Here is a 9,038-nt window from a genome sequence, read left to right as displayed (position 1 = left end):
GTACTGCATCCGATTCTGGGCCCCCTGCTACGGAAAGGTTGTGGACATGCTGGAGAAAGTCCGGCAGAGGGCAACCAAAATGCTTAGGGGGCTGGAGCATATGACCTATGAGCAGAGGCTGAGGGCTTTGTTTAGTCTGCAGAAGAGAAGACTGAGGGGGGATCTGAAAGCAGCCTTCAATTAACTGAAGGGAGGTTCCAAAGAGGATGGAGAGGGGCTGTTCTCAGTAGTGACCGATGGCAGAACAAGGAGCGATGGGTTCAAGTTGCAGTGGCGGAGGTCTAGGGGGGATATTAGGAAAAAACGATTCCCTAGGAGGGTGGTGCAGCACTGGGATGGGTTCCCAAGGGAGGGGGTGGAATTTCCATCCCTAGAGCTTTTGAAGTCCCAGCTTGCCAAAGCCCTGGCTGGGATGACTGAGTTGGGGTTGGTCCTGCTTGGGGCAGGGGGCTGGATTGGATGACTCCTGAGGGCTCTTCCAACCCTGGGATGCTACATTCCCCCAGGGGACGCCCTGAGCTGCTACCCAGCTGCCAAGCTCTCCGGTTTACCGGCTTGTGCCCTTCAGTCAGAACTTGAGACGGGGGTCCCCGTGGGGGCGCTGCGCATTATCTGGCAGGGGCATTGCAGCAGCGCGGCGCTAGGATCCGCCTGCAGGAAAACACCCGGGACTCACTCCAGGGACCCGCTCTTGTCCCGTTCGAGTCCACGGGCGTTTTTGCCCTTGCAGGAGGATTTTGGGGGACGGGAGAAACTACAATTCCCAGAAGGCGCTGCGAGTTTGGGAGCCTTCCAGCCGAAGCCGCTTCCCCGCAAAGCTAACGGTGCAGAAGAAAGGCCGAGGGGGGGAGAATTCCTCCCGCCAGCCCGTTCCCACGGGCGCGGCCGCTCCGAATCGTGCCGGGCGCTGGCCGGGTCCCGCCGCTCCCCCTGTGCGCGCCCCCTCTGCTCCTGGTCTTTGTTCGGCTTCACCCTTCCTCCGGTAGCTCTCGCTGCGCTGGGCACAGACTTCCTCTCGGTCAGCAGCCGCCGCGATTGCAACACAAGTTGCAGCCAAGTCACAAACACTGGGGTCACCCGGGCTCCAGGGGAGGAGAGCGCCGGCCGGGGCGAGCCGCTCAGGTAAGGCCTCTGCAGCGCACCGCTGGTGTGAGTCTCCCACACCCTCGCCCGAAGGAGCAGGCTCCCCGGGGACCCCCGTAGCCGTGGAGTGGCAGAGTTGTAACAGGCGGCAGAATCGGGCCCCCTGCGAGCTGGCTCCCTAGAAAATATCAATCGGGATTTGTTGTTTGGATCCGGCCGGAATAAGAAGCCAAGGGGTTTGCATTGGCCGAAACTAACAGGCAGCTAAAATGTTTTCCTAGGCGAACCCATCTTTGATCTTCCAGTCCGGCCTCCTGCCTGACACAGGCCGGAGAATTTCACCTAGTGATGCCTGAAGCCAGTCCAAACAGGAGTGACCGGGCACGTCTCTTAGCCAGACATCCAGACTTGAGTGGAAGATTCCCCGAGATGGAGAGATTAGCGCTGCTAATCCCGTCCCATGTTAATTACCCTCGCTGGTAAAAATACGCTGTGGTACTTCAGTGACACTATTTCCAGCCATCGGATCTTGTTGTGTCTTTGTCTGCTAGATTAAAATACCTCGGGAGGGAATTCTGGGCTAGGATCATGTCACGTCTGTTGCTGGCCCACTTAGAAATGGATCTTTAAAAAAATACACATGCCAGAATCAAAGCAGGCTTGGTTGTTTTTTCTTTGTTTTTCAATTAAAGCAGTCCAGGTCATTTTCTCCATTATTGTCCTGTGCAACATTGTATTCCATTCCAGTCACACAGCCGGGCTACTCCAGTGGGGACAAACGATGCATCTCGTTAATGTCTGGTTTTGCAGTTCATGCCACTGAATTCAAAAGAGTTCTCATGGGCAGTTTTCTGTCTACTTATCCTGTCGGTGACCCATGTGATGGTCGGTATCTGAGCACTGTACATTGGCAACAGTTCCACCCAACTAGCCGTGCAATATGTGCCCCTCTCGGCTGCACTTTGACTGCTCTATCCAAATGTTTACACATCTCCCATTTCCAACTTTCAAAATCACACTTGCAGTAATTTCCTACTACCTGCTCCATTAGCCCCTCCATAACAGAATCCCTCCAACGTCCTGTCCCTTCAGCAGCAGCATTCCCGATGTCCTATTCCTGGGGCAACAGCATCCGTCAGCAGCCTGGAACCTCGGCAACGGAGTCCTCAACTTCCTGTCCCTTTGGCCACAGCATCCTCCAGTAACCCATGCTTTTCTCATGTCTGCCTTCATGCTTTCCATCCTGATGCAATTCTGGGAAATGATTTCCTATGAGTATGTGGCCCTGTGAGTCAATAGTCCAATGGACAGGGCAGACGACTTAGATTCCACCACTGCCAATTTGTGACACCTTGGCAAGTCACCTAACCGTTCTGTGCCTCAGTTTCCCCAGCTGTAATATGGAGGTAATGATGCTGCCCTGCCTTTACAAAGTACTTTGAGATCTGCCAATCTATTAATGCCAACTATTAATACTTAAAATGCCAACTATTACTACAACAAATGCGGCTGATTTTAATTTTATCCTCATTTTTTTGAAAAAGTTCACCTCTCTGTGCCTTTGTTTTCTTAGCTAAATTATGGGACAACTCTATGAGACTTAATTCAGTAATTAACATCTGTAAATTGTCTTGAGAACCTAAGATAATAAAAAAGACTCCATAAAAGGGAAAAATATCATTCTCACTGTGAACCCCCACTTCTCCCTCAGGGTACATCTAGACTGCAAGCTTCTTTCGAAAGAAGCTTTTTCGGAAGAGCTCTTTTGAAAAAGCTTCTTTCGAAAGACAGCATCCACACCTCAAAACCGTATCGAAAAAGCGATCTGCTTTTTCGAAAGAGAGCGTCCAGACTGCATGGACACTGTCTCGAAAGAAAGCACTGATTGCAATTCACAGAATAGCCACCAGGGCACCTGCGCTTTTTTCAATTGCCTCTTCTTTTGAAAAATGTCCCTGTACTGCGTCCACACACAGCAGAACTCTTTCAAAAAAAGGCATTCTTCCTCATAATTGGAGGTTTACCAATGTAAAAAAAAAAACTTGCGTTCTTTCGATTTAATTTCGAAGGAACGCAATTGCAGTGAAGTTTTTTCGAAAAAACAATGTAGTCTAGACATACCCTCAGTACCTCCTCTGCAGAGATAGGAATCTGTTACAGCCGCACCTCCAGAGCCTTTGCTCTTTAATGGAAGCTATAGTGGCTCAGACTTATAGTGGCTCAGACTTCTCTGGAGGTCCCTGGTTCAATTCCTGGTGTGACAGCCAACAGGCCAACCGATCCCATTAGCACAAGCAACGTTGTCAATAGCACGTGGAATAACATCTTGCCTTTCTTTTTGCTTTAATCCAGCATACTAAACTCCCAGGACTGCCTAAATTATCCTGAAGGATACACTGGGAACAGGAGCCCCACAGCAGGAACTAGAAAATGGAGTTCTGAATGTTAAAAGAAGATCTCTGCTGTTGGGATAAAAGAAAACTCCAGGAGTAAAATGCAACCCCAGGAAGAAGCAGAACCATCCAGTTAGCCCCACGACCGTTGTTACCACCGTGTCTGCCCTGCCCTGTGTTGTCAGCCTCTCCTCCTGGTCAGCAGAGCAACATGGGCTCATCTGCTGCCCTTTGACTCTTGCCTCCTTGGTGACTTTTCTGGAACTGCTCCTTGCCAAACCTTCCAGCTATCCCTGCTCATCTCCTCCGTCACCCTAGCAGCTGCCTGGCCTGCCAGCCATAGAAGAAACTCCTCCACGTGCTGAGTGGCACCACCATGAAAGACCCTGCAAAACGTGCAGCCCAGAAGACTCATACGTGCCCAGATTGTGGGAAATCCTTCAGCAAGAAGGGGAACCTGAAGAGACACCAGCGGATCCATACCGCAGAGGAGCTCTACCCGTGTGGCGAGTGCGGGAGGCGCTTCACCACGAGGGGACACCTGACCACCCACCAGAGCATCCATACGGGAGAGAGGCCGTTCCAGTGTGACGAGTGTGGACGGTGCTTCCGGTTGGAGATATGCTTGGCTGCCCACCAGAAGACACACACCAAAGGCGGGCCGTATATCTGCGCCCACTGTGGGAAGAGCCTGAGCACACGCATCTACTTCAGCATCCACATGAGAACCCACAAGGAAAAGCGGCCGTACGCCTGCACCGAGTGCGGGAAGAGCTTTGTCAAGAAGGGGACGCTGACGGCACACAAGGAGATACACAAACGGGAAAAGCCTTTCAAATGCCCCGACTGCAGCCGGTGCTTTGGTCAGAGTGCAACCCTTGTGGCTCACCAGAAAATCCATCTTCGCGGCGGGCCATTCATATGCACCGAGTGTGGGAAAAGCTTGAGCACTAAGAGGTATTTTAATGTCCACCAGAGGAACCATGCCAAGCAGAGGCTGCAGGAAGCCACTGGACACGTCAACGGCATGCCTCTCCGGGTCATCCAGATTAAAGAGGAACCGGATGTGGCCTTCAAACAGGAGGATAGTTTTAATCTGGGGAAGAACATTGCAATGCCAGGAGCTCATTCAGAAGATGGGCCCCAGGAAAGTTCTGACTGTGGAACTCAATCCAGCCCAAAGATGCCTCCTAGCACTCCGTGGGGAATCCAGGCAAAGGAGGAGCCAGACACGTACCCCGAACACGAGGGAAACATCATTGCAGTAGCACAGCAGAACTCTTACATCAAGGAAGAGCCACAGGCCAGCCCCGACTATGGCAGCCAATTCAACCCAAAGATGCTTCTTTTGCCTGCGTGGGGAATCCAGGCCACAAAAGACGCTGAGGTGGACAGCGAACACAAGGAGGATATTGTGAAAACCCGCATCAAGGAAGAACCGCAGGACAACACCGACTATGAAAGCAGCTTTAGTCAAAAGATCTCTCTTGGCACCTTCCAGAGGATCCAGATTAAAGAGGGAACTGGAGCCGATGGAGAATATGGGGAAAGCTGCAGCCCAAAGAAAAAACGTAGACGACGCCAGAGAACCAGCGAAGAGGGGACTCCTGGTTCACGTCCGGACAGACAGGCAAACACAAAATGCAAGAAAAGTACCTTGACGAAGGAGAGTCCCAAAGCAGAGAGAATATTTCCCTGTCCCGAGTGCGGGAAAAGCTTCAATCAGAAGTCAAATCTTACTAGGCACCGGAAGATCCACACCAGTGAAGGGCCTTATAAGTGCAATGAATGTGGGGAGAGCTTCCGGATGAACAGAAAGCTCATCAGGCATCAGAGAATCCATGTGAGTGAGCCCTTTAAATGTACCGAGTGTGGGAAAAGCTTCACCCAGCGGTCGAACCTCGTGAGGCACCAGCGGATTCACACCCGGGAGGAGCCGTACAAATGTCCCGAATGCGAGAAGACCTTCAATCAGAAAGCCAACCTCTTCAGGCACCAGACGATCCACATCAGGATGGGGCCGTGCAAATGCACCAAGTGCGGGAAATGCTTCACGCAGAAGAAGAACCTTATCAGACACCAGACGCTGCACTCCAGGGGCGGGGCTTATAAATGCATGGTGTGTGGGAAACGGTACAGGCTGAAGAAGTATCTGAGGAGGCACCAGAAAATCCACATGAGAGAGGGGCCTACCGGGCGCGCAAAGCGGGGGGAAAAGCTGGGGGTGGTGGCGAGCGTTAGCAATCACCACCAGACCCACCCAGAACAAAAAGCACTCCCAGCTGTGAAAAGCGAGGAGAGTTTAACTGCTGAAGGCAACCTCTAGCTGCAAAGCCCCCAAAGCAAGGTGATGAGCTTGGACCAAACTCTGCAGTCCTTAGTGGAGCAAAACTCTTGCTGTAAACCTGGGGTGGGGAACCTAAGGCCTGGGGGCTGGATGTGGCCCCCAGCTCGCCTGGATCTGGCTCCTGGGGATTGGGACTCCCCCCTAGCATTGGGGAGCCCACACTGGTGCTTCAGCCTCCCCACCTTTCCCCGTGTGGCTGGAGCGCACAAAATCTACTAGCCCGGGCCCCACAAGACTCTGGTGTGTGAGGGGGATGTGGGGAGTGTCTTTCTCATTCACATGGCAGGGGCCATGTCAGTGAGGGGTTGTTTGTTTGGTTTTTTTTGCTTCTCACTTGTGTGCAGTCCCTGACTGATTTTTCTGTGGGTCAGCAGCCCCTGACCCATAAAAGGTTCCCCACTCCTGCTGTAAACGGAGGGAGGCAATGTGGCTGGGATTCAGGAGACCTGCTTCTACTTCCTGGCTTTGTCACTGGTTTTCTGGGTGGCCTGGGGCTAATCAGTTTCCTTCCCTATGCCTCAGTTTCCCCCTCTGTAAAATGGGGTTAATGATACTGGCCACATTGGTAGGTATTACTAGTATTAACCAGAGATTGCTCCATTGAAGAATGCAGAGATTAGCCCAGTCTGCCTCCAGCCTTTGTGCAGGCTGAACGTATCCAGGACCAAAGCATTGATTTCCATTATACTGTTTTGCTTCTGGAAAAGAAACGGGGACTCTATCTGCCGAGCCTGGCTCTGAGAAATGGGGCTTGCTCACGCTATTCTAACACAGACATTGACAGCGGGGGGCAGCTCAGGGGTTGAGGCTTGGGATGAAAAGCAGCAGACGTGCAGGTCAGTGTTTCCACACTGGGGAGGCCTGAGATTTGGCCGAGAAAGGTGTGTCAGGCTGGGCACCTCATATAGAGACACTCAAAGTGGCCAGTTTTGGAAAGTGAGCAAATGCTGCTCTCCCAGTATATCTACACTGCAGCTGGATGGGTACTTTCTGGCTTGGGTTGATGTACACGTGACAGCTTTGAAAGACAAGGAATCCCCGGCCATCCAGCACCACTTGGAAGACCAAATAGCAACTCCATGAAACACACAGTTCTCTTAGCACTGCCCTAGGTCAGCATCAACTGGGTCCTTCCTCGTTCAAAGACAAGGCCAGGCTGGAAGTTACCCCTGGATCAGGGACAGGTCACAGGCTTCTGGGGGTAAAACCACATTGCTTGAGGGGGAATGATCACACTCCTGAATGATGTAGCTCAGTTCACCTGGTTTTCCGGTGTAGACATGGGCTGAGTTGCTAAAACCAGCAGGGTAGCCACAAGAGTGCAGATCTCAGAGTTGTGCTCTGGTGGCTAGCCTGTGCCACTGACCATACCCTAAAAGTAGTTCAGTCAGAGCTAGCACACGTACTCCTGCCCAAGCTGGAGATTACACCTTCGCTGCAGGGGAAACGTGCTTTCGGCTCTATCCATGCTCACCTGTTGCCTGGGCATAAGCCAGAGCAGCAGTCTTCCTCTTGCTAGGTCTGTGACTAGAGGAAAGAGAGGGATTTTGAATGTTCCGGGCATTATTTAGGGATTCAAGAAAGAAGCAATCAAAATGCCTGAGACAGGCAGCAGCCCTTGTGAACTGGAGCCTCTATGGACAAGAAGAGCGGAAACCGTTTCTCCTTTAGTTAGGTCTGGTTTTGTGCGCTGCAACAAGGCTTGGGGGCAAGGAGCCAAGTTCACTGCTCTTTCTTGCTCTCTGTGACTTGGTTAAACACCTGTCAGGGATGGTCAAGATAATACTTAGTCCTTCCATGAGTGCGGGGGACTGGACTAGATGACCTCTCCAAGTCCCTTGCAGTCCTATGATTCTGTAATGGCCGGTGTATTCCTCAGACTGTGGGATCTTTTAATGCAGTGGGTTGGCTGTCAGGGGGCATCCTTAGGGCTTGAAGAACCTTGGCAGACCAGAGATCTGGAGGGAGCCTGAGACCATCACAGCCACACGCTGTGCCCAACCGCCTGGGTGTTCTCAGCAACATTGCTTACGTGGCTCAGGGGAACACGGCAGCCGAGGGGCATGTGCTAAGGGTCACTGCATAGCGGGACACGTGTAGGAGTGGAATCAAGTCATGGTCCATTATGAGGCGTTAGTTCTACACCTTGATTTTGTAGATGAAAAGGAAGCATCTCCTTCATCTCATTCCCCCCGGAGAGGCTGCACACAGTGGGTTTTGATGTACCCCCATGGCATAGGTGTTGCAGGTGGCACCTCGCAGGGATGGATGAGCCCAAGGGTGGGGGGGGAGACCCATGCCTGGGCAGGAAGGCAGGCAGCTGTACAGGGAAGGGCAATTCTAATCTCTGTCTCCATAGGAACCACACGATTGGAGGTGGCCTTAGGAGATCAGCTGAGTCAGTCCATCTCCTGGATGGTCGAGTCTACGTAGTGCGTTATGCACACTGGTTGTCAGTCTCTTGGGACTTGATCCACGCCAGGAGGACGGTCAACCTTGAGGAGCATGGAGACTGCATTGCACGAGAAGAACATGGTGCAGTGTGGGCAGTGAATCTAGAACAATGTGCCAGGCCTCCCACAGTGGGGAATATACCAGAGCTCCTCCTGTGAGAGCCACGTGTAAGCAAGAGAATTATTTATCCTCCCCCTTCTTCGGATGTAATCGTTTTCTTCTCATTAGACTAGTTTTGTCGCCTAGAGATTTACCCCAAGGGAGGCAGCTGTGCCTGAGGGTTTCATTTTGTGTGTCGATACTTCCTTTCATAAAATTCCTAGAACCATAAGCTGCCCTCGGTCCAGCGACTGCGCTTTCCCTAGCATCCTTGGGCATTGCGCCATGGACCGAGGGCAGCAGCCGGACCTCAGCTTGTGAGGGATACCAGTACTGATAGATTGTAGCCATCTCCTCAATAAAGTAAGTAAGCCAAACCAAACCAAAAGCAGGCCTGCGTTTTGCTTTGCCCCGCTGGTCGCTCATGGCAGCATGGACTGCCCCAGACCAACAGAACTGCGGGTGATGAGTAGTTGAGTGAAATAGATTTCCGGTGTCAATGATCGGTTGCTCTCCGTTGTTCTTCATGCATACTGCAATGCGTTTGTGACAGCTGGTGTTATATAACAGTGTTTCTCAACCTTTTTTTCTTATAAAGTCGCCCTTTAATAAAAAATACACAAGTACCCCCAGTACCTACAGTTTTATGCACACAATTTTTT

At 51.8% G+C, this 9,038-nt stretch overlaps 1 protein-coding gene across 3 annotated transcripts; it reads left to right on the top strand.

Moving 5' to 3' along the window:
* Positions 1 to 284: 284 nt before the first annotated feature.
* LOC102457265 (uncharacterized) lies at positions 285 to 9,038 on the top strand. Of its 3 annotated transcripts, none has more exons than XM_006120576.3 (3): positions 285 to 1,122; positions 3,436 to 5,823; positions 8,183 to 9,038. In XM_006120576.3, exon 2 carries the CDS (start codon positions 3,853 to 3,855, stop codon positions 5,800 to 5,802), a length of 1,950 nt encoding a protein of 649 aa, XP_006120638.2. In that variant the 5' UTR covers positions 285 to 1,122; positions 3,436 to 3,852; the 3' UTR covers positions 5,803 to 5,823; positions 8,183 to 9,038. The 3 variants fall into 3 exon arrangements, with proteins under 3 accessions (XP_006120638.2, XP_006120639.2, XP_075778987.1); XM_006120577.3 differs by having other exon boundaries at positions 286 to 1,122; positions 3,436 to 5,595; XM_075922872.1 differs by having other exon boundaries at positions 286 to 1,122; positions 3,436 to 9,038.

The sequence above is a fragment of the Pelodiscus sinensis genome, chromosome 2 (genome assembly GCF_049634645.1).
Source record: "Pelodiscus sinensis isolate JC-2024 chromosome 2, ASM4963464v1, whole genome shotgun sequence".
NCBI lineage: Eukaryota > Metazoa > Chordata > Testudines > Trionychidae > Pelodiscus > Pelodiscus sinensis.
This window is presented reverse-complemented; position numbering and strand designations above follow the sequence as displayed.

Bases quoted from the DNA above. Each gene is read 5' to 3' on its own strand.
- LOC102457265 (XM_006120576.3), top strand. From the start codon at position 3,853: ATGAAAGACCCTGCAAAACGTGCAGCCCAGAAGACTCATACGTGCCCA.